This window comes from Sorex fumeus, unplaced genomic scaffold (genome assembly GCF_029834395.1).
Source record: "Sorex fumeus unplaced genomic scaffold, SorFum_2.1 ptg000042l, whole genome shotgun sequence".
NCBI classification, from domain to species: domain Eukaryota; kingdom Metazoa; phylum Chordata; class Mammalia; order Eulipotyphla; family Soricidae; genus Sorex; species Sorex fumeus.
In genome coordinates, this window is record NW_026606099.1 from 1096943 (window position 1) to 1124180 (window position 27238).

At 54.5% G+C, this 27238-nt stretch overlaps 1 protein-coding gene across 1 annotated transcript; it reads right to left on the reverse strand.

Moving 5' to 3' along the window:
• Positions 1-9167: 9167 nt before the first annotated feature.
• On the reverse strand, positions 9168-27236 carry ESYT1 (extended synaptotagmin 1). The gene is made up of 31 exons (XM_056119976.1): positions 26642-27236; positions 25030-25071; positions 24588-24722; positions 24349-24422; positions 24161-24233; positions 23773-23862; positions 23541-23596; positions 22751-22874; positions 22484-22660; positions 22316-22398; positions 21800-21848; positions 21580-21666; positions 21391-21483; positions 20858-20929; positions 20657-20743; positions 18103-18252; positions 17488-17643; positions 17191-17367; positions 16952-17034; positions 16807-16855; positions 16292-16381; positions 16113-16208; positions 15823-15894; positions 15155-15241; positions 11463-11603; positions 11192-11346; positions 11018-11116; positions 10806-10937; positions 10628-10733; positions 10469-10518; positions 9168-10075 (listed from the first exon to the last, which is right to left on the reverse strand). Exons 1-31 carry the CDS (start codon positions 27029-27031, stop codon positions 10042-10044), a joined length of 3309 nt encoding a protein of 1102 aa, XP_055975951.1. The 5' UTR covers positions 27032-27236; the 3' UTR covers positions 9168-10041.
• Between the last annotated feature and the right edge of the window lie 2 nt (positions 27237-27238).

The window sequence follows — 27238 nt, forward strand, 5'->3', positions numbered from 1 at the left end:
TTGTAGTTCTTCGGGCTCGTGGGGAAACGTCGCGATAAGCGGAGGCGGGTTCCGTGGTTTCCGGCTCCCGGGGGCCGGTGGTGACTCAGGCGCCTTTGGACACGGTTCTTGTTCCGGAACTAGAGGCAATTTCCAGTCCCCACCCCGGACTCGGCCCCTCGGGGTGTCCCTCGCCGCGCGCGCTCGCAGAGCCTTGATTGATAGAGGTCAGAGGCCACGGAGTTCTGTGCGACTCGGAACAGCAACCGCAGTTCCTTATTCTCTTGAATGCAATCGATATTGAGATACGGAGTTAAGGGGCCCCGAGAAAAAGTACAGCCGAAAGGCACTTGAGTGCAGACGCAGAGACCGTCCCCGGCACTGCGTGTGGGTCCCCCAAGTACGGTCAGGAATAACTCCAAAGCACAGAGCCAGGAGTAAGCCCTGAGCAGCGCCTGGGGTGTCCTTCCAAAATAACAAGCTCGAAGGTTGTGGGATTTAGGGGGTTAAAGGCATGTCTCTGTCCCCGTTCAGATCCACAGCACCACCAGGAGTGGCCCAGGAGCACCGCCGGGTGTTGCCAAGAAAGTGGTGAGACCCTGGGTGGAATCCCCAGCAAGGAGTTAGGACCAGTCACCCCAAGTTGTACCTTCTCCATCCTGCTGCTCCCTGTGGGGTTCTGGGGCTCCCTGGGGTGGAAGATGTGTTTGCCAGCCTGCAGTCCGGACACCTGCTGGAGAAACCCGGTGACCGCACAGGACAGCTCGGAATATTCCCAGAGGTCACTAGACTGAGCTGTCAGCTCAGGCCACCCTCATTCACACAAGCAACTCTGGAACTTCATCAGTGCAAGGGACTTGGGTCACCCAATTCCTCTTGCACTTTATTTTTTAAAGTTTTTGGAGCCACACCTGCAGTGCTCACTATTCCTGGCTCTGTGCTCAAGGATCACTCCTGGCAGGGCTCAGGGGACCATCTGCAGTGCAGCAGATCAAAGCAGGGTTGTCTGCATGCAAGGGCAAGTCAAGTGCCCTTCCCGCTGTGCTATCTCTGTGCTCCCCTGCACACTCCTCCCTGTTAGGACGGAACCGGCTTGGTACATGCAAGGCAAGCACCTCTCCCTTTTGGGGGGAGTGGGGAGAGGATGAGGGGGGAGGTTTTTGGTTTTTTTTTTCTTTTTTTTTCTTTTTTGGGTCACATCCAGCGATGCACGGGGGTTACTCCTGGCTCTGCACTCAGGAATTACCCCTGGCGGTGTTCAAGGGACTATATGGGATGCTGGGAATCGAACCTGGGTCGGTCGCGTGCAAGGCAAACGCCCTACCCGCTGTGCTATCGCTCCAGCCCCGGGAGTTGTTTTTTGAGCACTCAGCGGTATTCAAAGTTTACTACCTGGCTTTATACTCAGGTATCACTCCTGGTGGCACCCAGGGGTATATGGTGCTTGGGATCAAGCCTGAGCCAACCACGTTTCAAGGCAAGAACCCTACCCACTGAACTATCTCCCTGGTCCCACAATTCCTTTTCCTTTCTTAAGTCCTGGGGCCAGAGGAATAGTACAGTGGTTAAGGCACTTGCCGTGCAGGGGGGCTGAAGCGATAGCACAGCAGGTAGAGTGTTTGCCTTGCACGCGGCCGACCCGGGTTCGATTCCCAGCATCCCATATGATCCCCTGAGCACCGCCAGGGGTAATTCCTGAGTGCAGAGCCAGGAGTAACCCTTCCTGGCTCAGTGCTCAGGGATCCCTCCCAGAAGGCTCAGGGGTTATCCAGCCCATGGATCCCACGTGCTCCAGCACTTTGAGCCTCCTCCCTGGCCACTTTCCCTACATTTGATCCCAAATAACACGGACTGAACGATGACTTAGCCAGCATGAATGTGGATTTCTGAGGTAACAGCCTCTTGTCTTCCATACTTGGCATGTGACTTAGCTCTTAGGGATTGCATATTTATTCAGTACTTTAAATAAAATGATTAACAAGTGTACAACTTCTTGTGTTTGGTTTTGGTTCTTGGGCCACACCCAGAAATGCTCAGGGGCTCTGTGCCCAGGAATCACTTCTAATGGTGCTTGCAGGGGGCTATATCAGGTGCTAGGGGTCGAACCTAAGTCGGCCATGTGCAAGGCAAGCACCTTACCCACTGTACTATCACTCTGGTCCCCGTAACTTTTTTGGGGGGGAGGTCACACCTGGCGATGCCCAGGGGTTACTCCTGGCTCATGCACTCAGGAATTACTCCTGGCAGTGCTCAGGGGACCATATGGGATGCGGGAATTGAACCTGGGTCGGCTGCGTGCAAGGCAAACACCCTACCCACTGTGCTGTTGCTCCAGCCCACCCTCAACTTTTTTGTTTTTGTATTAAGTCACATTCGTGGTGATCAGGAACCACTTTTGACTCTACTCAGGAGATTATATGAAGGTTTCAGACCATTTTAGCCACCTCCTGTGTAAGACAACTGCGTTAGCCACTGTACTGTCTCTACAGCCAAGGACATGTCTTTAAAAGAAATATACGTATTCAAGCCCAATTAGTGGGGCTGGAGCAATAGTGCAATGGGGAGAGCCGACCTTGCACAAGGCTGACCAAGGTTCAATCCTGGCATCCCATATGTTCTCCTGAGCACTGCCAGGTTGGCTACATGCAAAGCAAGTGCCCTGCCTACTGTCCAATCTTTCTTTTTTTTTTTTCCTTTTAGGGTCACACCCAGCATTGCACAGGGGTTACTCCTGGTTCATGCACTCAGGAATTATCCTGGCGGTGCTTGGGGGACCATATGGGATGCTGGGAATTGAACCAGTGTCGGTCGCATGCAAGGCAAACGCCCTACCCACTGTGTCCGATCTTTCTGGCCCTAACACTAGTTAATATTTCACTGTATCACTGTATCACTGTCATCCCATTGTTCATCGATTTGCTTGAGCAGGCGCCAGTAACGTCTCTATCCATCCCAGTCCTGAGATTTCAGCAGCCTCTCCTTACTTGTCCTTCCCAACGCTGCTGTATTGGAGGCTCTTTCAGTCAGGGGAATGAGATCCGTTATTGTTACTGTTTTTAGCATATCAAATACACCAGGGGGAGCTTGCCAGGCTCTGCCATGAGGACAGGATACTCTCAGTAGCTCTCCGAGAGGGACTGAGTATATATATAAGAGAATACAACCAAGTATGTTAATATTTAAAGTTATTATTTAAAGAGCCATTTTAGGGTTAGAGACATAACACAAGTGGGGAATTCAATTGCCTCACACGTGGCCAACCTGGGTTTGATCCCCGGCATTCCATATGGTCCCCTGAGCCTCGCCACTAGTGATATCTGAGCACAGAGCTATAAGCCCTGAGCACCTTCGGGTGTGGTTCCAAAACAGATACAAATAATAAAATAAAGAGCTATTTTAGGACTGGAGATAATACAGTGGGGAAAGCTCTTGGCCTTGCACGTGGCAACCCAGGAGGAAACCCTGAGCACAGCTGGATGTGATCCAGAAAATAAATATTTTAAAGATATACTAGCTACTGTGTTAACACGACTAATAGTACAGATAAGAGAATACCATTTCCTAAATAAACAAGAAGGAATTTGTATGTCTGACTTCTTTTATTTTTTTAATTAAAAAACTTTTTTTCTTTTTTTTACTTTTTTGAGTCACAACTGGAGATGCTCAGGGATTACTCCTGGCTTTGCACACAGGAATCACTCCTGGCGGTGCTCAGGGGACCATAGGGAATTCTGGAGATCGAACCCAGATCGACCGTGTACAAGGCAAGCACCCTACCCGCTGTACTATCACTCTGGGCCCCAAGCCCTCTGACTCTTCATCAGAATGTAGCACTGGGGCCCAAGTAATAGTACAGCAGGTAGAACATTTGCCTTTCACCCTTTCACACAGCTGACCTGGGTTTGATCCCCAGAATCCCACATGATCCCCCAAAACTGCCAGGAGTGATCCCTGAGGACAGAGCCAGCAGTAAATCTTGAGTACTGCTGGGTGTGGCCAAACTGGTGGCATCCCATAATAGAAATAATCAAGAGAAAAGGTGGCTGAGAGGTCGCTGCAAAGCGCATTCAGCCGTGACTCAGCCCCCAGCTCCACGTGGTCTTCTGAGCACTGTGAGGAGAGACCCCAAGCACCAAGAGAGGAGTAGCCCCTGAGAATTGCGGGGGGTTGACTCAACAAAGACCAGAGAGAAAATATGGGGATTAATATGTTTTCACCCCAGTTTAACTTCACCGCATGAGCGCAGTCTGGTCCCCTGTGTCCCCCCAGGAGTGACTCCAGCCCAGAGCCAGGAAAAAGCCCTGTGCACAGCTCGGTGTGGCTGCAAAATCAAACGCACGCGCGCGCGCGCGCACATACACACACAGTTCTATTTTTATACACACACTAGATACAAGATATAAATAGAAAAAAAATATTTTCCAACAACAGATTGATCTATTCCAAAGAAAACAAAGATTGGAGAACACATTCTTTTTGGGGGGGGGCGTGGGGGCCATACGAGGCTGTGCAGAGGACTGTCCAGCCTCCAGTCGCACTTGAGTACACTCCCCTACCGAGGCTGACACACACCTACATAAGCTCTGGAGAATCTTCTCTCATTTTCACTGGCACAGAGACAGCGTCCCCTCCCATAATGCAAGCTGTGTTGGGTCCCGTAGTTCACTGAGTTACGCGTGTGGTGGACACTCTTGGGCCTCCTGACTCTGGTCCAGTCCAACACTGACCACAGAAGGGGTCTTGCTGGGGTTTCTCACAGCTAGTGTGGCCAGGTCAGTGCTCCTAGGCACCCCTATCTGGTAGCACCACTAACAACAGACTGAAAATCACACAATACAGTCAAGAGGGATTTTTTTTTTTATGGTAAGTAATGCTAGTATTGTTGTGCTCTGAAATAGTAGTTCTCAGTCTTAGCCATTCTCCAGAATCTCCTAGGAGTTTTGTAAGAACACAAATGCCCATATATATTTTGCTTCCAAAGATTCTAACTCCAAATTTGTGTTAGGGCCTAGGAATCTAATTGAAATACACTTAGCTTACTAGGAGCACAGAACCAAACCTAGATTGGCCTTTGCAAAGTAGATACCCTCCCCGCGGTACTATCCCTCGGGCCCCAAGAAGGTGAGGGGTCCTTTTGAGTCTGAAAAACAGGTAACTGCACCTTTTACAACATAAAATGAATACATATCTAAAAAATGTTCATTTTGTGGGCTGGAGCAATAGCACAGCGGGTAGGGTGTTTGCCTTGCACGTGGCCGACCCAGGTTCAGTTCCCAGCATCCCATATGGTCCCCTGAGCACCGCGAGGGGTAATTCCTGAGCGCAGAGCCAGGAGTAATCCCTGTGCATTGCCGGGTGTGACCCAAAAACAAACCAAAAAAAATGTTCATTTTGATATGCTGTCTTTCTAGTTAAAATTCTTTTTTTTTTATCTTTTTTTTTTTCTTTTTTGGTCACACTGAGTGATGCTCAGGAATTACTCCTGGCTTTGCACTCAGGAATTTCTCCTGGCGGTGCTTGGGGACCATATGGGATGCTGGGAATCGAACCCGGGTCGGCTGCATGCAAGGCAAATACCCGACCTGCTGTGGTATCACTCCAGTTCCTCTAGTTAAAATTCTTGCACACATGTATTTGGAAGGGGTTTGGGCCACATGCTGCTTTGCTCAGGGTTTACTCCTGGCAGTGCCCAGAGGTATCTGCAGTTCTGGGGAATAAACCTCAGTCTACTGAGTGTGAAGCAAGTGTGAAGGGACTTTGGCCCTTTTTCTTTTTTGTTTGGTTTTGGTTCCTGGGCCACACCTAGCAGTGCTCAAGGATTACTCTTTTTTTGGGGGGTAGGGCACACTTGATGATCCTCAGGGGATCTCCTGGCTCTGTGCTCAGGAATCACTTCTGGTGGTGCTTGGGGGCCATATGGGGTGACAGGGATCAAAACTCAGGTCAGATATGCGCAAGGCAAACTCCCTGCCCACTGTACTGTCTATCTGCGGCTCCTCTGGCCCTCTTCTTTGGTTTTTGGCTTTTTTTAGACCACAGCTCTGGTGGTGCTCAGAGCTTGCTCCTGGCTCTGCACTCAGGAATTATTCCTGGCGGCCTCAGAGGACCATATGGTACGCCGGGTGTTGAACCCTGTTGGCAACTTGCAAGGTAAACACCCTATCCACTGTTCTATTGGCTCTTCTTTGGCTTTTAGGTCACATCCAGCTATGCTCAGGACTTACTCCTGGTTCAGGGATCACTCCTGGTGGTGCTCAGGAGACCATAGGGGATGCTGGGGATCAAACCCTGGTTGGCTACATATTATCGTTAACCACTGTACTATTGTTCCCATCTGACTCTTTTCTATGCATTTTGGCAAATACTAAGTCCCTGAGATAGGGGCTGGAGTGATAGCACAGCGGGCAGGGCTTGCACGCAACCTGACCGGGTTCAATTCCCAGCATCCCCTATGGCCCCCCGAGCACGGCCAGGAGTAATTCCTGAGTGCATGAACCAGGAGTAACCCCTGTGCATTGCTGGGTGTCACCCCCCCAAAAAAGCAAAAAAACACACTAAATCCTGAGAGATAGCAAAAGAACTGAGCACACGTTTTACGTGTAGAAGGTCTGGGTTCAACTCCTGGCACCCCTTGAGTACCACCAGGAGTGGCCCCTGAGCGTAGAACTGAAAGAGCACTCCTAGGTGTGACTCAGAGGCTCAAAGACCATAAAGACAAACTAAGGTCAGAGAGATGGGAAAGGGGTTAGGACACCTCCCGAACACGCAGCCGACCCTGGCTTAATCCTGGGCATGGAATATGGTGCCCCAAGTACTACCAGGTGCAGCCCCCAAACAAAAACAAGCCTGCCCCCTTCTTGTGGGCAGAGATGAAATAGCTTCAAGGACCAGAGCACACACCTACTACGCAGGAGCCTAGTTTTGACACCCCCCTCCCCCCCTCCCCCGCTTCGCATCACTCTCCAGGACAGAGCGCAGAACCTTTTGCACAGCTGGGACCAATTCCATTGGTTATGTCCCAGGCTTTCAGAACATTGCCTGGCAGTGTTCCTCAGCCCCCCCCCCATCCCCACCCACCTAAAATAAACAAAACTTTTTTTTGTGGAGGAGAGGGTTGTTGAACCACACCTGGCAATGCTCAGGGTTTACTCTTGGTTCTTTTTTTTTTTTTTCTTTCCATTTTGGATCACACCTGGCGAAGCTCAGGGGTTATTCCTGGCTCTGCACTCAGGAATTTCTCCTGGTGGTACTCGGGGGACTATATGGGATGCTGGGAATTGAACCAGGGTTGGCTGCGTGCAAGGCAAATGCCCTACCCGCTGTGCTATCTCTCCAGCCCCTTACTCTTGGTTCTGCACTCAGGAATTACTTCTGGGGGTTCTGGGGGGAACCATATAGGATGCCAGGAATCAAACCCAGGTTGGCCGTGTACAAGGCAAATGCCCTATGGGTTGTGCTATGACTTGGTTCCTGAAACCAATTATCTTTTGAGCCAGCAGTTTGGATGGTTGCAGGTTGGATGATTGGTTGGTTGGTTGGTTGGTTGGTCGGTTGGTTTCAGCAACACCTCAGCGGTTCTCAGGGCCAGTCGCTGGCTCAGTACTTGGGAGTTGCTCCTGGCAATGGGGCAGTGGCCTGTGATGCCGCGGATGAAACCTGGACTCCCTCTCATGAAGATCCACACCTGCCCGTGGGACTATCCATCTCTCCAGCCCTGGACTAGTAGAAGATAAAAGCCGTAGGTAGGGATCAGTGTCAAGGGTCATTGGTTTGAGACCTAAAGCAAGAAGCATGGCCCGAAGGCCATAGTTTAAAAAAGGCTGAATGAGAGGATGGCATGGATTGGGTTTCTTGGGGGTTTTTTTTCATTTTTTTTTCATCTGGGCTGAGGGAGGAGGTCCTATTTTGTTTGGGGGCCATACACAATGGTGCTCGGGGCTTACTCCTGGGTCTGAACCCAGGGATCACTCCTGGTGCTCAAGGGACCATTTGTGGTGCCAGGAACCAAACCCAGGTTGGCTTTTGCAGGTAAATACCCTCCTCGCAGTACTATCCCTCAGGCCCCAAGAAGGTGGGAGGTCCTCTTGAGTCACACTGGAGGTCCTCAGAGTTTACTCTTGAATCTGTGCTTGGGGAACCAGATGGGGTGATGGGATTTAATGGGGTTGACCACATACGCAAAGCAGATGTCTATGCCCTGTCCTTTCTCCCCGTTTTCTTTTGCTTTTGAAGTCATCCTGGGCTGTACTCACAGGTCACTTGATGCTGGGTTTCACCCCAGGATTCCTGCAGGCAAAGCATGTGTTCCAGGCTTTTGTGCCAGCTCCCAGACCCTGTGGCATTTTGCCAGAGTTTTCACAATTCAAGAAACTGAGGTTAATCCTTGGCCCTGAGTTTTTCTTTCCCAACAGACAGAACCCCAGTTTATATACTTTGATGAGAAAGTTCTCCTGAGCCAAGTCCCTATTTCCTATGCCAGTGACACTGTTTCCAGTAATTTATTCTTCCTACAGATCACGTAAATGGTAATTGTAAGACAATCTGGAAAGGAGCAGAGTTCAGGTAGGATCTCAATGGGTTAAAAGTAGAAGTCAAAACAACAAGGTTGTATACTTAAGGCATAAACCTGGCCCTGTGCTCAGTGGTCATTCTTGGCGGGGCTCTGGGAACCATATGTGGTGCCGGGATTAAACCCAGGTTGGCCACATGCAAGGAAAGCACCCTACCCACTGTACTATCTCTCTGGTCCCCGAAATGTGTGTGTATGTGTGTGTGTGGGGGTGCTGAGGCACAATCAGAGATGCTTAGGGGTTACTGAGGTGAGTGCTTGGGGGACCCTCTGGGGTACCCTATGGGATCAAACCCAGGTCTGCCGCATGCAAGGCAAGTGCCCTACCTACTGTACTATCTTTCTGGCCCACCAGGAAAAAAAAATTTAATAAAGAAAACCCCTTAATCTTGAGATCTAAAACAAAATTTATTTCTCAAGGTGACGAGATAGTACAGTGGGCCCTGCCAGGAGTGCTTCCTGAGCTCAGAGCACCTCTGAGTGTGACACAGAAAAAAAAAAAATTCTCATTTCACTGCTTATCAAGTGAACTAAGTCTCAGCAGAAACGCAACAGCAGCTTCGTGAATGAAATCTTAACACTTGGAGTACACGCGCGACGAGAAAGCCTTAAGGAAAAGAGACGCAGCTGGTTTGATTATGATGTTTAATATAAGACACAGTGGAATGACAGAGTCGATGCACAAGCCAACTCAATTCCGGTCAGTGTGTCAACATCCTGGCACCTGGTCAAAATACGGCCCAGCTGTCCTCAGTACTTTACAGTGCTCTGCACGGCACCACTCAGAAGCGCCAAGACTGATGGATGACTGCAAACTGAAGGCCTGGACGGAATCCAAGTGTTCCGGTTACCAGGTATCATTTTCAGGACAGACTCGAGGAAAGTGGGGAGAGAAATGGACGGAGTGCCCGGGAGCCTCTGGTACATGCAATCGCCAAAGATGCTCCCAGCTTGAGGCTGGTCTCCCCACCTTCCCGCCCTTCTGTGCACCCCATAAACACTGTTCATGGCAGGGAAGAAGGTGGTTTCCCCAGTGAAAGGAAGGTCTTGGGGCGGGGGATCATAGCTCAGTGTTAGAGCATAGATGCCTTGTATGCGTGGGGCGCTGGGTTCGATCCCCAGCACCTCAAGAAAGAAAGAAAGGAAAAAAAAAAGACCTTTCCAAAAGCTGTATTTGGCATAAGCTAACGCCACTGATGGTGCGGTCAGTGGCAGGCACAGGTGCAGAAGGCCCTGAGGAGTCCGGACGGAAGACGCTGTGTAGGCAGAGCAGGAAACAGCCAGCTCAGGTTCCTGCCTCAGGACAAAGGCCGTGCATTGAAGGAGAACGCCGGGCCTCCTCTTTGGTAGGCAAAGGCCCGCACCGGGGCCTGGGAGGTGAGAGGGCTGAGCACCGCAGGCTCTGCCCCTGGCCCAAGCTGGAGGTTCATCACATTGAGGCGGTGATGCAGCGAGAGGTGAGGCCAGAAGACAGTCAGGCAGGCGCCCTGCGCCTAGGCGCTGCCCTTGTCATCCAGGAGGTCATACCTGTGGGAGAGGAGAGAAGGTTCAGGTACAAAGAGGCCACTCGGGCCCATGTATAAACGAGACAGGGTGCGAGGGCTCTTCACGGCAGAGAACCAGCGTCTCCTCTGTGTTGCTCTTCTCCCTCCTGCCCCCGTGGTTTCTTCTTTATTTTTCTTTTCTTTTTTTTTTTTTGGGTCACACCTGGCAATGCAAAGGGGTTACTCCTGGCTCATGCACTCAGGAATTACTCCTGGTGGTGCTCGAGGGACCAACGGGGATGCTGGGAATCGAACCCGGGTCGGCCACGTGCAAGGCAAACGCCCTACCGCTGTGCTATCTCTCCAGCCCCTCCCCATGGTTTCTTCTCTCTCCTTCGGTACCTGAGCCCAGTCCCCCCAGCCACTGGACACTCACCACTGGGCAGCTCCCTGGGAAAGGTCTATCTCGGCCAGGTCCAGCTGCACCTGTGGGGTGACGTGGGGGCAAGCTGGGGTTCTGCTCCCTCCACGGAGCCCACCCCTGGGTCACACACTGAAGCAGTGTCCCCTGGTGGCCAGTGCCCACCCTGCTTACCTTCCCCAGCACTTCCCGCTCTCGTGACATGAAGGAGGAGTTGGACTTCACGGACACGTCCAGCTTCCTCCGCAGCGCCTCGTCCAGGGCCAGCTCCCACTCAAACCTGGGGGCACCGGTGTCAGCGGAGGAACACCCCCCCAGCCCACGGCAGCCCCCCAACAGACCGCTGACTGACCGCTCGCTGAAGTCAGGGTTGAGGGTCCTCTTCTTCTGGGAGGTCTTCCTCTTGGTGCCCCGGTTCTTGTCTGGCAGCAGTAAGAGTGACACGTAGGGGTCCGGGAGGTCCCGTCCGTTCTGTCGCAGGGCGCTGTGACAGAAGGCGGAAGGTGGTTAAGAGGAGGCCAGGGGCGTGGGTGGGCAGCCTGGAGGAGGCGGGCGTGGACTCACCGGCAGCCGTGAACGATGCCCACCAGCTTCCGCTCCTCGCTGTAGTACCACACGGTCAGCTTCACCTGGCCCAGGGGCCCCGCCGGAGCATCTTGGGGGCTGCAGAGAGAGCAGTGACTCAGGGTTGGGGCCGGGACACCTGCCGCCTGGCCTCTAGGGACAGTTCCCCCCCACCTGTCACTGTGTGCGAGGCGCTGGCGGAGCTCCGGGGTGGAGGCGGTGGGGTGAGACAGGGGGCCCCAGAGCTCCGGCTCTTCGCTCAGAGACGACGAGCTGTGGCTGAAGGTGTGACTGTGGGCCTCCACGCCCGAGTGCTGGGAAACCAGGATCTGGGGGGCAGGGATGCTGTCAGCAGCTCAGCCCCCCACTACGAGGACCCACGTCTCGGCCCACCCACCCTCCCTGTGGTCCCCTCCTCCCCCGTCCCCAGTCTGCCGTCACTCACCCCCAGCTGTGCCCTCAGCAGCACCTGCCCTTGCCCACTGCTGAGCGTGAACCAGCGGTCCAGGCAGAGCTGGTCAGCCGCGAGGACTTCTGCGAGGGGCAGCGTGAGCGAGCCCAGCGTCCCAGACCCCTCGCCCCGGACCTGTGGAGCAGAGGCAGCTTGGTCAGGAAATTCGGGTCAAATGCTTGAATTCTTGGTGACTTTGGAGAGAGATGTTCCCTTTGTGAAGGGCCTAGAAGGGACGGGGTCGCGTGCCATTCGCTGATCCCGCTTCCCCATTTGGGGGCTCACCCTCTGATGCTCAAGTGTATTCCCAGCTCAGTATTCAGGGGACCATGTAGTGCAAGGGACTGAACCCGGGCCTCAACATGCAAAGCTCGGCACTGTACTAATCCTCTGAGTAACCCTTTTTTTTTTTTTTTTTTTTTTTTTTTGCTTTTTGGGTCACACCCAGCGATGCTCAGGGGTTACTCCTGGCTTTGCACTCAGGAATTACTCCTGGAGGTGCTCAGGGGACCATATGGGATGCTGGGAATCGAACCCGGGTTGGCCGCGTGCAAGGCAAACGCCCTACCCGCTGTGCTATCGCTCCAGCCCCACTGAGTAACCCTTTGAGGTTAACCCTATGAGCTGTCTCCCCTTACCCTCTTCCTTTTATCCCCCTCTGGTTTTGGGGCTGCACCCAGTGATGTTCAGGGAGTTTATGCTCCTGGCTCTGTGCTCAGAGATCACTCCTGGTGGGCTCAGGGGACTATGAGGTGGCAAGTATGGAAACTTGTGGGTTATGTGTCAGAAAAACACCCAACCCACTGTATTATCTAACTCCTCTTCCCCTTTTTTCTTTTTTTTTTTTTTTGTTTCTGGGGGGAGGATGACCATAACTGGCAATGCTGAGGGGTTACTCCTCGGTCTGTGCTCAGGGGTCAGTTCTGGAGGTGTTAAGAATCACGTGGTGCTGGGCTCTGTACCTGGGCCTCCCCCATACAAAGCATGCGCTCAACTCACCGAGTATCTCTCTGGCCCACCCTTTTTTTTTCCTGAGTAGGAAACTGGACTTTCTTCCTACACTTGCACAGACTACACAGTGATATCTGCAGGGTGTGGAGAATCACACAAATGGAAATAAAGAGCCTGGGGTGGCACCTGCCTCACAACTTAGGTGGGTCTAGCATGCGTACTGTCATAGGCTCAAAATCCACGTGTCCACGTTCCATGTCCACCAGACATGCCTGGCAGCTTTGCCGTATGCCATCCAGCACCAGGAGCAATTTCCTGCTGCACCACAGCCAGGTGTGTGTACGCACCATCAAAGTGGGCATGATGCCCGGTGAACACTGCACTCAAAGATGTGTGAGTGCCGGGAAGTGCAACTCTGGCTGCACACGTGTGACACTGCAGCCACTCCTCACCCCAAACACATAAACCAAAACGTGTGGACCTCAACTAAGAGTTCGTTGCCACTGAGTCACGTCCCGGCCTGGGGACTGCATTCTTTACTGGTTCTTATTGTGTAGTCACACCCAGTGGTGTTCAGAGGCTGCTCTCTGCTTGCTGCTCAGGGAGCCCTGCAGGGCTGGCACTGCTCCTGGGTCTCATGCATGGACGGCAATGCTATCTTACAGGGCTTGCATTCTAGTTCTGGCATGCACGTAATGGCTGTAATGCCTGTCAGCAGTCGAACTTTCTGGCTATGATGCTCACATCCTTTATTATTATCATTGACTGGCTTTTTGGGTCACACACAGCTATGCTCAGGGATTACTCCTGGCTCTGCACTCAGGAATTGCTCCGGGAAGTTCTTGGGGGACCATATGGGATGCCACAGATAAAACCTACTCAGATAAAACCATCACTCCAGCTCCTTATTATTTTTGTTTCTGGGCCATCCTCAGGTGCTAAGGGGTTGCTCAAGGGTTACTCCTGGCTCTGTGCTCTGGGATCATGTAGACCATGTGGTGTTGGGGATCAAATCAGGGTGAGCCATATGCAAGACAAGGATCTTAGCCCCTCTACTACCATCCAGCCCTCACCCACGCCTTACAGTAGTGTGGCTACTCCAGGCACAGTGCTGGGATGTCACTCGGTGCTGCTGGAGAACTTGTGATGCTAGGAATCGAACCCTGGTCTCCCACATTCACAGGATGTGAACCATCCGCCTGGCCTTAACCATACACATTTGTTTGTTTATGGTTGCTCAGGAGCTACTCCTGGCTCCGTGCTCATGGATCAGTCCTGAAGAGGCTCAGGGGACCATACGGGGCGCTGGGGAGCAAACTCTGCTTGGCCACATGCAAGACAAGCGCCTCACCCACCGCACTATGGCGCCAGCCCCAACAAACATACACTTAGGGTGGGTGCTCTAAGCCGCCTTATTCTTCTGGGTCCTTCTACTGACTTCTAGCTAAGAAATTCTCTTACTATTCACTCAACTTTATTTCTTGATTTTTGGGCCACGCCTGGCTCTGCTCGGACTTACTCCTGGCTCTGTCCTCATGGATCACTCCAGGAGGGGGATGCCAGGGATCAAATCCAGGTTGGCCACATGCAAGGCAAACGCCCTCCTCACGGTACCATCGCTCCAGCCCCTCCAGGGCTGCTCCTGGCATCTGTGGAGCCATGCGGTGCTGGGACTGAACTGGGCTTCCTGCATGCAGCAAGTGCACCAGCCCGGTCAGGTTTTCCTGTCTTACTTCATTTACTCTTCGGCTCTTAAATAATCTGCCATCTCCCTCCGGTGCTATCTTTCTCCACTCCACTCTTGTTTGCTTTCTGGCCACATCCAGCAGTGTTGAGGATTGAGCCTGAGTCAGCACCTTACCCCTGAACTCTCTCTCCAGCCCCTCCAGCCCACTTTTCTCCACTCTATCATAAAACATAACCTTGGTATGTCATTCTTCACTCCTTCAAATGTTCCTTGTGGTTGGGGAGATGCTTTGGCGTGTAAGAGATCCAGGTTTGATCCCTGAGCACCACGAAGGGGCCCACTGAGCTAGGTGCAACCCCTGAATACCACCAGATATGGCCCCCAAACGAAATCAAACCAAACCAGGTCAACATTTCTAAGCCAAACATTTCCCATGTCTCTTGGATATATAGTCAAAACCCCCTGTAGTCTTGCTCTTCCTTGTGCCTCTGAGCTAAGACTTTCCTTCTTTCTCCTTCGCTCTCTCCACCTGAAGCTTTTTCCTTCTTGTCAGAGCCTGTTTGTCCTTAAGCTCAGGCATCATCATCATGGTTACCTTTTGTTCCACCTCTGCCTTTCCACGAGTCTGGCCTGAGGTTAGGGTCACCTGGGCCCTCAAACCACTGTCTCTCTGCCATGTCTTTTACCTCAGTGAACAGTCTGGGAGTCTTTTCTGATTATTTTTCTCCCTAAAGGTTGTGAAATTCCTGGCTAGAGGAACAGGACATGGAAAAGGCACTTTGCGTTGCATGCAGCCATGCGGTCGGCCCCAGGTCAAATCCCAGCACCTCGTATGTCCCCTGAGTACCGCTAAGGGTCACTCCTGAACACAGAGCCAGGAAGAGCTCTGAGCACGAGGGGAGGCCCTGTGAGCCCCGCCCCATCCCTCTGCCTCCCACGGAAGTTGAATTTCAGAAAGATGAGACAGGATCTGATGTCCCGGAGTGCTCTGTGCCTGATTCAGGGCCTGGCCAATGACAGAAGTTCTCCGGAGAGTGAATCACAGTACCTGCAACTCCAGGTTCTCGGAGTTCGGTTTCCTGATGAGGAAAGAGGCGCTCTCGTCCCAGATGGGCGTTGCAGTCTGGGAAACGGTCTGCAGGAGGCGACGGGAGGGTCAGCAGCTGCTACTCTTCCCCCTCTCGTCTCTCCCATTCTAATTTATTATTTTTTAATATTTTTTTCCTTTTTGGGTCATACCTGGCTATACACAGGGATTACTCCTGGTGGTGCTCGGGGGACCCTATGGGATGCTAGGAATCGAACCCGGGTCGGCCGAGTGCAAGGCAAACGCCCTACCCGCTGTGCGATTGCTCCAGCCCCTTCTTTTTGGGTCACACCCTGGCTGATGCACTCAGGAATTACTCTTGGCGGTGCTCGGGGGACCATATGGGATGCTGGGACTTGAACCCGAGTCAGCCGCATACAAGACAAATGCCCTACCTGCTGTGCTATTGCTCCAGCCCCGCTCCCATTCTTATTTGTTTATACTTTTTTATTATTTTTGTTTTGTGGGCACACCCAGAGATGCTCAGGGGTGAATCCTGACTCAGCACTCAGGGATCACTTCTGGCGGGTTTTGGGGTCCATCAGGGGTGATGGGATTGAACCCGGCTTGGCCAAGTATCCCTTCAGCCCTTCGTCCCTTCCTTCCTTAGCCCCGCAGTTTCCTCCTACCTTGGTTTTATGAGCCGTGTCTCCCACAGTGAGAGTAGCGTAAGAGTTGGGAGGCTTGGTACCTTTCCGGAGCTGGCGAGGGAGAATTGGGTGAAATGTTCCAGGCTGTCTCCCGTTTGGAGCGGCTCAGGCTTCCCTCTCTCCCCACATGTTCTGGGGCCACCCTTAGGCCCTGCAGTCCCACTGGCACCCGTCAGCCCCACCCCCAGCCTAGGAACAAGGCTTCTTTCACCCCACATCGCCATGCACAGGGAGCCCCAGACCTGAGGGCTGTGGGCAGCGGGTCTTACCGGCAGGCCTTCAGCGCGCTCCAGGTACACGGACAGCAGCGCCGCCGAAAGCTCCGCGCTCTTCTGCGTCTGGATCAGACTGTTCACCTGCAGCACCTGCCCAGGGAGGGGAGGGCACCCATGGGTGTGGGAGCGCGGCCCCGCCCGCCCAAGCCCCGCCCCCTCCGCGCCCTCCTCACCTCCTCTAACTCAGCCGCAGTGGGCCGAGGGGTCAGACGCTCCAGGCGCAAGTGCAAGCGGCCTGATGGCACATCCTCCAGGGTCAGCCACTATGAACGGGGGCAAAGTTAAGGCTCCCAAGAACGAGCCTTCGGTGAAGAAGGGAGGAGGTGGTCCACCCAGCGGTGCTCGGGGCTGAATCCCGGCTCTGTGCCCGGGAATCACTCCTGGCGATGCTCAGGAGACCACCTGGGGTGCTGGGGATCGAACCCAGGCGGGGTGTGTGCACAGGTGAGCCCCCTCCTTGCTGTGCTCTGCCTCCTACCCAGAAGGGATGCTTTTATTCCTTTTTGGCCACACCCAGCGATGCACAGGGGTTACTCCTGGCTCTGCACTCAGGAATCACTCCTCGTGGGGCTCAGGGGACCATATGGGATGCTGGGGATCGAACCCAGGTCAGCTGGTACAAGGCAAATGCCCCACCCCCTGTGCTATCGCTCCAGCCCCTGGATGCTGATTTTAATTCTGGGCTCACCTCATCAAGGAAGCCGCTGTTTAGAACCGCGGTGAGACTCACTTTACACCTGGAGAAGAGAAGGTTCAAGGAGGGAGGAGCTGACGCCTGCAGGCCCGTCCCCCGCAGCCCCAGCCCATTGGCCCCTGAACTCCAAGCCTCTCACCTGCCCAGAAAGTCATCTTTGTCCAGGTCCTTATCAAAAACCTCCACCTCGAGTTCTTGGCCTGGGATCGATGTGACGATCACCTAGTGGGAGGACACGTGAGAGCCAGAGGGGCTTCTCGGCTTTGCTTCTCAAAGCGGTTAGACACCCTCCCGCGAGGAGTGCAACCCCAGCTGGCTCGGGGACATTCTTAGAACTAGGAGGAGAATGGGGAAGAGCCCGGAGCCCTCAGCTCTAACCTCAAAAACCTCATTCCAGCGGGGGTTGAGATCTTCCCGAACGACACGGCTCCGGAAGCTTCGTCCGGCCAGCTTCAGTTTAACGTAGGGGTCTGACTTGCCCTTCACCAAACCCCCCAAGAAACGGTCTTTAGCAATCAGGTCCTGGGCCTCTAAGACGTGGATCCGGAGCACGTTCTACAGGCAAGAGGGGCACGGGCGCCTGTCGGCAAGAGGGACGCCGCGCAGACCCGCCTCCACAGGCCTGCACACAGCCCAGGCTGCTACAGGCCACAGGCCTTTCACGCGGACACGCACCTCGGTTCCAAAGCTAGTGTCAGGGGTAGTGTGGCAGGGTCGAGGTGGCGCATCCACACTGCTGCCTATCTGCGAACTCTGGCTGTCCAGGTCCCCGGCACCAGCAGCTCCAGGCGCAGTGGGGAAATGAACTTCAGAGGAATCTAAGTACAGGACCTGGGGGTCGGAGAGACAGTACAGCACTTTCCTTGCACACGGCTGACTCCAGTTTGATCCCTGGCACCCCAAATGTCCTCCCAAGTCCCGGCAGGAGTGATCTCCGGGCAGGCAATGCCAGGTGCGGCCCAAAGTCAAACAAAAAACCTCAAGTTCAGGACCTGGAGGGACAGAGACAGAGGCCAGGCCACCATCAGAGGGGTGTGACTCATGTGGGCAGAGCCGAGCTCTGACAGGCAAACCAAGTGCTGGGTTTATCTCAGCAGGGCCGGCCCCATGCTCACCCTCCTCATACGACATTTATTGCCCCAGTGAGATCCCAAGTGTGTCTGGGGCGCCTAGCAGGGGCTTCCAGACACACCGGCCAATTCCACCGTAGACGGTCCCCCTTCTTATCTCCTGATACCGAGGTATCCACAGTGCCCGTCCACATCCTCAGCAGTCCCTCCATCTCCGTACCCTCATGACCAGCTTCATGTAAAGCCTGGAGTTTGGGCCAGAGCTGCTGAGCTGGAACCACTGGTCCAGGGTGAGTTCTGGGGCGGTCAGCAGGCGAGCCAGGGGCAGGGTCAGTGACCCTAAAGTCAGAGCCCTGGAGTCATCCTTCACCTATAGTCAGGGGGAGGAAGGCGGAGCGAACAGTTAGGGAGAGGGAGGTGGCATGGGGGAAGACAAACACGGCATTCTCGGTGCCAAACCTTTGCTCATTCCATTTCCATTACACAGTAATTCTCCTCTGCTCTGCCATTAAATCCCACATTAAGTCCCCATGTAAGGGGGCCAGAGTGACAGTACAGCAGGGAGGGTATTTGCCTTGCATGTGGCCAACCCAGGGCCAATCCCCATTTTCCCATTTGGTCCCCCAAGCACTGCCAGGAGTAATTCCTGAGTACAGAGCCAGGAGGAACCCCTGACTATCTTTGGGTGTGACCCAAAAACTAAAAAAACAAAACAAAACCAAAAAAAATGTCTACCCACTCCAGATGTCACTTTCATGTTTGGATTCAGAACCCATTTTGGTGGCAGCAAGATTTACGATTTGGTGGCTTTGGCATGATTTACGATTCTTTGGAGCATGCAAAGAAAAGTGAGACCAAACACAGACTGGCAAGACATGGCCTGTATGAGAAGAAAAAGACCTACATAACTAGAGAAAGGAACGCAAGAACAGAATGAAGAAAGTCGGGGGATTGCCAAGGCAAAAAGATGGAGGAAAGATTCTGCAGAGACTATCTGGTGACTGTGCAGATTTTTTCACGAGGATTAATACTCATTACTCTGCGCCTTGGTCTGGCCATCCTTAGCTCTATGCTAAGGATATTTTTATTTGATTTTTTTTTTGAGCCACACCTGGCTATGTTCAGGGCTTACTTCTGACTCTACACTCAGGAATCACTCACAGATCACTCACAGTGGGCTCAGGGAACCATACGATGCCAGGGATCTAACCTGGTCCGTCGTGTGCAAGGCGAGGTTTTTGAGGTTAGAGCTGAGTGCTCTGGGTAAGTGCCTTACCCACTGCACTACTCTCAGGCTCCTAAGGATATTTTTATCTCCACACTACTCAGTTAACATTTAATCATTCTTGGATGGTTTTCTATACAGCAGCTAGTAAGATTTAAGAAAGTAGAGTCTGGTTATTTGCTTGCCTTGGAGTCGCCTACCCAGCAATGCTCAGGGATTACTCCTGCTCGGCACTCAGGACTTAGTCCTGGCAATGCCTGGGGAACCATATGGGATGCTGGGGAGCGAACCCTGGCCAGTCACAAGCAAGGAAGTGCCTTATCCACTGTCCTATGCATCCAGCCCCAGTAGATTGCTTTATGCTCTTCTGTCTGACCTTTTACATTTCAGGTATTTTGGGGTCAGGAGACTGTCAGAGGGCTAGAGCACATGCCATGTATAAGAATGCTTGGTTCCAGCCCCTGAGCAACAGAGAAGCAGGAATAGTCCTGCCCAAACATAACAAAGAAAATAAACACCAGGTATCTAACATCAACAGGTTCTTTTTGTTTCTCTTTTTTCCTTTTTGGCCCACAGCCAGCAGTGCTGCAGGGCTGCTCCCAGCAAGTTTTGGGTTCTTTTCCTGGTGGTGCTCAGGGGACCATGCAGGGCTGGGAATCAAAGCTGGGGATCTCATACCCAAAGTGTGCACCCCACACCTTGGCGCCATCTCCTTGGTCTTTTTGCTCTTTTGAGGGGGAGGGTGTCTGGGGCCACACCTGGCGGTGCTAGGATGACTCCTAGCACTGCTTTGAGACCATATGTGGTGTCTGGGACTGAACGGAGGTCAGCCTCCTGTGAGGCAAGTGCCTTAACTCCTATAGATCTCTGACCCCATCTTCTTAAAAAATAATAGGGACCGGAGCATAGTACAAGTGGGTAGGGACTCTGCCTTGCACAAGGTCAACCAGCATTTGATCCCACGCACACTCTTCCAGCACTACAATGCAGAGCCAGGAGTAACTCCTGAGCATTATAGGTATGGCCCAGAACCAAAGCCTTGAATAAATCCCCAACACCATAGGGTCCCAAAAAACCCAACAATAACAATAAAATTTTTATCAAGGAGTTGGAGATTGGATCTGATATACTGGATTCAATGCCTGACTCCCTTTATGGTCCCCTGAGGTCTCCCAAGAGTGATTCCCCGGTAGGAGTAAGTAAGTAGGAGTAAGCCAGGTGTGGCCCAAAAACCCAAAAGGAAAAAAAAATAAATTGAATTGATGGGCCAGAGACAGTTCAACAGACTAGAGTGGAAGCTTTGCGAGTGGGAGGCCCAAGTTTGATCCCCAGCACTGCCAGGTCCCTGAATACCACTGGGAGAAACCCCGAGCATGGAGCCAGAAATAGCCCCTGACCACCACCAAGTGTAGCTGCCAAACTAAAATTCCAACTGCAAATATAGAGGGGAAAAAATAAAATGGAGAGCAAAAAAGATGAAGGAAAGAAACAGCAGAGATCTGGAAAAGGCAACCGTATAAAGGAGGGGCCGGAATGGTGGTCGTCTTACCTGGACATCAAGCTCCTGGCTTTGAGGGTCCTGCAGGAAGAACCGGAAGGCCTCCTCCCACACTGGGCTGCTGGTATTGTACACAGCCTGGAGACGTGGGGTGGAATCAGGGCGGTGCCTCAGCACTACTCGAACCCTGGGTGGTGCCCTGAGCACCATCTTGTCCCCTGCTCCGCACCCAAGGGGTATCCTGCCCCTCACCTTGCTCTCCCGGGTCACATCCTGAACCGACAGCTGCACCATGGGATTGGGTTCCTTGCTCCCCTTCTTCAGCTGTGGGGGTACAATTCAGAACGGGGTTTCGTTTTGTTGAAGGGAGGAGGACGCTCATCTAAATTTTTGCCCTGGGGTGGCTCAAGTCCCCTTCTCAGAGCCCTTCTGTTTGTCTCGGGGCCACCCCGGGTGATGCTCAAGGGGTTGCTTCTGGCTCTGTGGTTGGTTCTGGTGATGGTTGGTTCTGGTTCTGGTGATGCTCAAGGGGTTGCTTCTGGCTCTCTGAGTGATTCTCTCAGGAATCACTCCTGGTGGTGCTTGCAGGACCATAGGGGGTGCCGGGGATCAAACGCGGGTCGGATGCATGCAAGACCAGTGCCCTCCCGGCTGTGCGATGGTTCAGCCCAGAGCCCCTCCATTCTCTGCTGCTGCCCCTAGAGCAGAGCAGGCAGGGCTGGGGAGGACGTGGAGTGCTGCACCCAGGCTCTCCTGCGCACCCACCCACTGAAAGCCACACTCACAGGAAGATCCTGGGCTCTGTCCAGATAGACAACTAAGATGGCAGCTGACGGGGGCTCGGGTCGGGAGGAGACGCCACGATTCCACTGGAGAACCTGGTGGGTGGGCAGCGAATGCAGTCAGACCCAAACCCCATGATTTCCAGCTACTGGCTGATCCCCTGCCACCTTCCTATTTCCCACGTCAGTTACCTGCTCCAATTTCTCTGCACTGGGCAAAAGCGACAGCCATTCTAGCCTTAGGTGAACTTGGCCTTGCCCACCCTGGAGAGGAAACCACTGGAACGAGAGGGAGGACAAAGTGAAGCGTGGTTCAGACTAGAGCCCAGCCTCTCCCCTGCCACGGCAGCAGCAACTCCTGTCTGCCCGGTGGGTGAGCCCTCCGTCCCCCCTTCCTCTCCTCTCAACTTACGTCATCCAGAACTCCAGCCTCTAACACCTTCCCAACATCCAGCTTCATTCTGGAGAAGAGGGAGGGAATGACAGGAAGGAGCAGGAGGCCAGTGGCGCGCACGCACTCACCCGCCGCCCAATACAGGGCAGATCTCACAGTCCCTTCTCCTTCTATGCAGGGAATATTTAGGTAGTCGAGATTCATGCAAGGCTCAGGTACACACACACACAAATGCATGGGATGGGGAGGGCAAAGGGTAGAGAGACTTGGAGGGAAAATGATGCCGATTTCCAAGTTCAGAAAAGTCATAGCATCACCTCTGGGACTTTGGTTGCACCAGGGCTTTCGAATACTAACATAGAATCACTTGGAGCAGGAAGTGGACAGGGGTGGGATAGGGGTCATCCCTGGTGGTGCTGGGGGGTATGGCTCTGTGCTCAGGGGACCACATGATGCTGGGGATTGAGCCAGAAATGACCACATGCAAAGCAAGCCCTGTTACTATCAGCCCAATGCCGCAGGCAAAACTCTCACCTGCCAAGAAAGTCGTCTTTGTCCGGGTCTTTGTCAAACACCTCCACCTCAATCTCCTGCCCGGGGACCTCATGGACTATCACCTGAGGAACACCGAGCGACCAGATCATGCTGTCAGCATCTTCTCTCCCTTCCTACTGTACACAGCCCTGCTCCTCAGCAACCCACCTCATATGTCTCTCCCCACTGAGGGTTAAGATCCTCATCGATGACACGGCTGCAGAATGTCTGGGTGCCTACTCGCACAATGGCGTAGGGGTCGGACTTGCCCTCGATCAGGCCCTTCACGTACTTGTCCTTGGAACTCAGCCCTTGAGCAGCTAGCAAGTGAATCCGGATAATGCCCTGGCGACAGGAAATCAAAGAGTGAGACACTGAAGGCCCCTACCCGGGGCTGCTGAGAGAAGGCGCCATCTCACGGGGCAGGAGTCATACCCTGGGAAGAGGGGAACGTAACTGGGCCACATCTTGAAGGTCGGGCACAAGAGGCACCAATAATCGGTTGGGCAACACAAGGAAGGCAGCGATGGAGTCCATGATCATGGTGTCAGAGAGGGAGCTGAGTGGAGGAGGGAAAAAGGGACATGAGCCGGCCAGGGAGATAATACAGTGGGGAGAGGGCTTGCTTTGCAAGCAGCCAACCCAGGTTGGGTCCCTCGCACCACGTCTGGTCCCCCGAACACCCCAGAAGTGATCGCTGAGCACAGAGCCCTCAGCACCACTGGGTGTGGCCTAAAGAGGTGAGCTGCCCCCCCCCAAATTCCAACTGTGTTTCCCACAACCCAAAGCTAGAGGGAAGTCATTTCTATTTTCTGATTGTTTTGTTTCTGAGCCACACCCAGCAGCGCTCAGGCCTTGCTCCTGGCTCTGTGCTCAAGGATCACTCCTAGCAGTACTCAGGGGACATTATGGGGTGCCAGGGACTGAAGCCAGGTCAGTCATGTGCCAGGCAAGTGCCCTACTCATGGCATCTTATTGCTTTATATCCCTGAAGCCCCCGGCCAGGAAAGAACACTAGGCAGGTGCTAATTCCTTTTTTTTTTCTTTTTGGGTCACACCCAGCAATGCACAGAGGTTACTCCTGGCTCTGCACTCAGGAATCACTCCTGGCGGTGCTTGGGGACCATATGGAATGCTGGAAATCGAACCCAGGTCGGCCACATGCAAGGCAAACCACCCTACCCACCGTGCTATCACTCCAGCCCCCAGGTGCTAGTCTTGATACCTGAGTCCTGGGATATCTAGCAAGTTGGTCATCCCTGTCCAGTTGATGTCGAGACTCTAGAAGGAAAGAGCAGGGGGATTACGACAGACTGTAAGATGGCCATGTCATGCCCAACCAAGAGCTGCCAGACCCCTAAGTGCTCGTCACTTCCCTCCACCATCCCCCAGAGCTGACTGCTCCTCCCCTGATCCCGTTCTCCCCGAGCCCATTCCGTCCCCTTCATGCTCCTTACCGGGCGTCTGATAAAGAACATGGACACGGCTCCCACAATAGGAACGTCCCCAATGAGTGGCTCAAGAATCACCCGCAACACCCCATGTAGCTAGGGCGAAAAGAGAAGATGAAAGGCTTCCCCCTCCCAGCTCCCCTTCTCTAGCTGCCACTTCCCAATGTGCAGCGAATCTTAAGGGCTGGGGACCTGCTTCGATGGGCTGAGTGCCCGCTGTGTATGATCCCCAACACCATAGGGTCCCCCACCTCCACCAGGAGCAGCTCCAGAACACAGAAGTAGTAGTAAACATTATTCAGTGTGCCCCCCCCCCCACAAAAAAAGACCAACAAATAAAAGGAAACTCAGTGGAATGACTCCTACTATGGGGGACCCCTGACATCCGTCCCACCTGCATGCCCTTAAGTCCCGCTTTGCAGAAATATTTCTTCACTTCCACATCAATCTGGATATCACCGACATAGCTAGGGGTTGGTGAGAAAGGGAAGAGAGGATGAGAGCCAGGCTGAAATGCGGAGAGTGGGGGAAGTAGTCAGTGCAACCAGGATCCTGCGGGAGGGGAAGCGGGCTGAGTGGTACCTGATGTTCAAGTCCAGCAGGATCTGTTTTTTGCTCTGACCTGTGTGAACCTTGACCCCTAGGATCCGCAAGGGCTGGAGAGAAAGAGAAATTCTTGAGAGGGGAGGAGCATCTCAGCCCGCTCTGCCACCCACCTTCCCTGTCCCATCTGCTCCCTTTCAGCATTCTCCCTTAAACACACACAGATACAGACACAGACACAGATACACACACACACACACACACAGACACACACACACCTTTTCACCCAGCTCCACTCTTGTAAATGTAAATGTCTGCAGATGGGGGTTAGATCCTCGAACAGCAGGTGCCACGGTTTCAGCCAAAAGCTTCTCCAAATACTGGCCCACGAAGGGCCACACCTGGGCCACAATCTGGGAGGAGAGGAAGTTCCTGGTCATGGCAGAGCCCAACCTCCCCGCTAAAGGCCAGTCCTTTCCGTATCCTCCCTGGGGCTAGAGCTACAAAGGGAGACAGCTTTGAGAAGGGGGAGCCCTGGGTATGATTCCCAGCTCTTTGGGCAACCCCCCCCCCAGCACCCTTTGGGTGAGCACAATTGGGTGTGGCTCAAACAACCAGAAGAAAAAAGAATTGAAGGGGGAGGACTCTGTCGGGAGAAACAAACCCCTTTTCATTCTCCCTCATGAAAAAAAAAAAAAACTGAAGACACTCCACCCTCACCTTATTCAGCCACTCAGCCTTCTCCACATCCGGGAAGCTAACCTGCGGGTGGGGAAGGCAGAGAGGGGTGAGCACGCACGCCCCAGCCCCTGGCGCCTACCATGATGTGGAGTGGGTGCCCACAGTTCCAGAAACACAGAAGTGACGGAGCTTCTCTCCCGCAGAGTCTGGGATGCCCCAGATATCGCCCCTTCCTGTCCAGGGCGCACTGTGGCTTCTAACAAAGGAAGCTGACAGCACTGGCCACACAAAGTTGCTTTGTGAACAGCTCAAGGATCGAAATGATGGCAGCAGCTGGGCCAGAGAGCAGCCAGGGGAGAAGGGCACATTCCTTCTGGCAAAGGAGGTCCTGCCAATCCGACTAGAAGGAATCCCCGCATTCGGATGCATTCGGAGTCGGGGCTCCTTTCCAACCTCCCCTCCTCCCCTGGCTAAGAAAGCAAAGAAGAACCGCAGGAACAGGGAGAACAGCCCTTCCGGACCTGGCCCTGGTTTTTCTTTCTCTAAGTGTGATGCCTACTGTGGAAAAGCGGCCCACCTGGGCTATGTATTGGGGTGGGGGCGGAGGGGAAAAGTAAATCTGCGCCCTGAAAGATCAGTTTCCACCCAAGGAACGGGACCGAGACAGCTGCTGGCCGGGTCACACTTCCCCCGGGGCCGTTTCTCCTGCTGGTCTCCACCTAGGGTCTGGGGACCACGGCTGTGCGCGCCTCGAATCAACTTTGCTTCATCTCTCTGTCATCCTGCGGGCAGGCGGGCACCTCGGCCAGGAACAGGAAGGGTGGGACCCTGTAACGGGCTCTGCCCGCGACCAAGACAAGGCATGGGGCAGGGAGGCCTCCCCACAAGAGACGGGGCAGAGAAATAAGGGTCTCGGTCCCAGCCCCAAGCGAGCAGGCACCGCGCACAGTCCGGAAAAGGGTGGGGCCGGGGCGCGGCCGAGCGGGGTAGCGGGCACTGCAGCAGCCGGGCCCCCCGCCCCCAGTTCCCCCGCGCGGCCCGCGGCCGCCTCCGCTCCGCTGCGCTGCGCTGCGCTGCGGCCCGGCTGCCCCGAGCTGGAAGCCTGGGGCGCGGTGCAGGTGCAGGGGCTCGGCTGGGGAGTGACCCGGGGCGCGGTCTCCGCAGGTATCCGGGGTCGGGGCCGGAAAGGGAGAACTTTGTGGCCTTGCCTAGGTTTTCCCAAAAGGTTCAAGTCTTGAGCGCAGGGGAGACGGGGGAGGCCCGGGGCGGCACCGCGCACGGGATGCTCGCTAGCCGGGCGCGGGCGGCGGCGGCGGCGAGGAGGGGCGCGGGGAGCTCCGCGGCTGAGACGCGCTCCCCAGCTGCCACTACAGCTCTGGCCCGAGCGCAGAGCAAGTCCCGATTCGTGGAAGGCGCGGGGCGTGCGGACAGGCAGAAGCAGGGGAGAGGGCGGAGGGGAGAGCCGGCCCCGAGGGTGGCGCGTCCCGCCGGGAGGACGGCTAGCGGGACAAGTAGCGGGAGGGGGAGGGGCGGGGGGTCCCGGGTCCCAGCGTGCTGGGCTGGCTTCGGGGACAAGGAGCGAGCGCCTCGCGAACGCAGGGACTGGAAGGGGGGGGCCCTGCCGCCCTGCGGGCCGAGGGTGGTCGCTCACCCAGGCAGGCAGCTCGCGCTGGCTCAGATAAAGTGTTTTCGCCGTCAGCCGCTCCTCGTCGTCCAGCAGCAGCCGCGCCGCGCGGAGACTCCGTTCTTTCGCGTCTCGAACCCGGCGCCAGCCCAGGTAGAGGGCGAGGCCAAAGAGCACGAAACCCACGCTGAGTCCTGCTGCCCCGGCCAGGTACACGGGCACCAGCACCAGCAACCGCCTCCCGAAGGAAGCCAACACCGTCAGGGCCTCCCCCGCCGCGCTGGGGCCGGCAGGCTGGTCTTCAGAAGTGGGCTCCGGCTCTGTGCGAGCCGAGGGGGGCAGGTCCGGAGGGTCGGAGGGAGCCGAGGGCTGGTCGGCGGGGCTGGGGCCGGAGCCGTCTCCGGGAGGGCGCTCCATGGTGCCAGCTTCGAGGGGCCCCGCCCTAGCCGGAGACCGGACTGCTGGTGGCCGGGTCTTGAGACCAGCGCCCCCCTGCAAACCGTAAACCCCAGGACGGGGGCGGGAACTCCAAGCCACGCCCCCTCCCTCCGACAGTTCGGGTTGGCCCGCGCTGCACGCCAAGGTGGAGCCAAGCGATCGAAACGCCTCCTCTCATTTCACCGG

Excerpts from the sequence above, each read along its gene's own strand:
- ESYT1 (XM_056119976.1), bottom strand. The coding sequence starts at position 27,031 with ATGGAGCGCCCTCCCGGAGACGGCTCCGGCCCCAGCCCCGCCGACCAG. Across the intron at positions 22,875-23,540 it reads CTAGATATCCCAGGACTCAG|CTCCCTCTCTGACACCATGA; the intron begins GTATCAAGACTA and ends TCCTCCACTCAG. Across the intron at positions 17,035-17,190 it reads GCTGGAATGAGGTTTTTGAG|GTGATCGTCACATCGATCCC; the intron begins GTTAGAGCTGAG and ends TCCTCCCACTAG.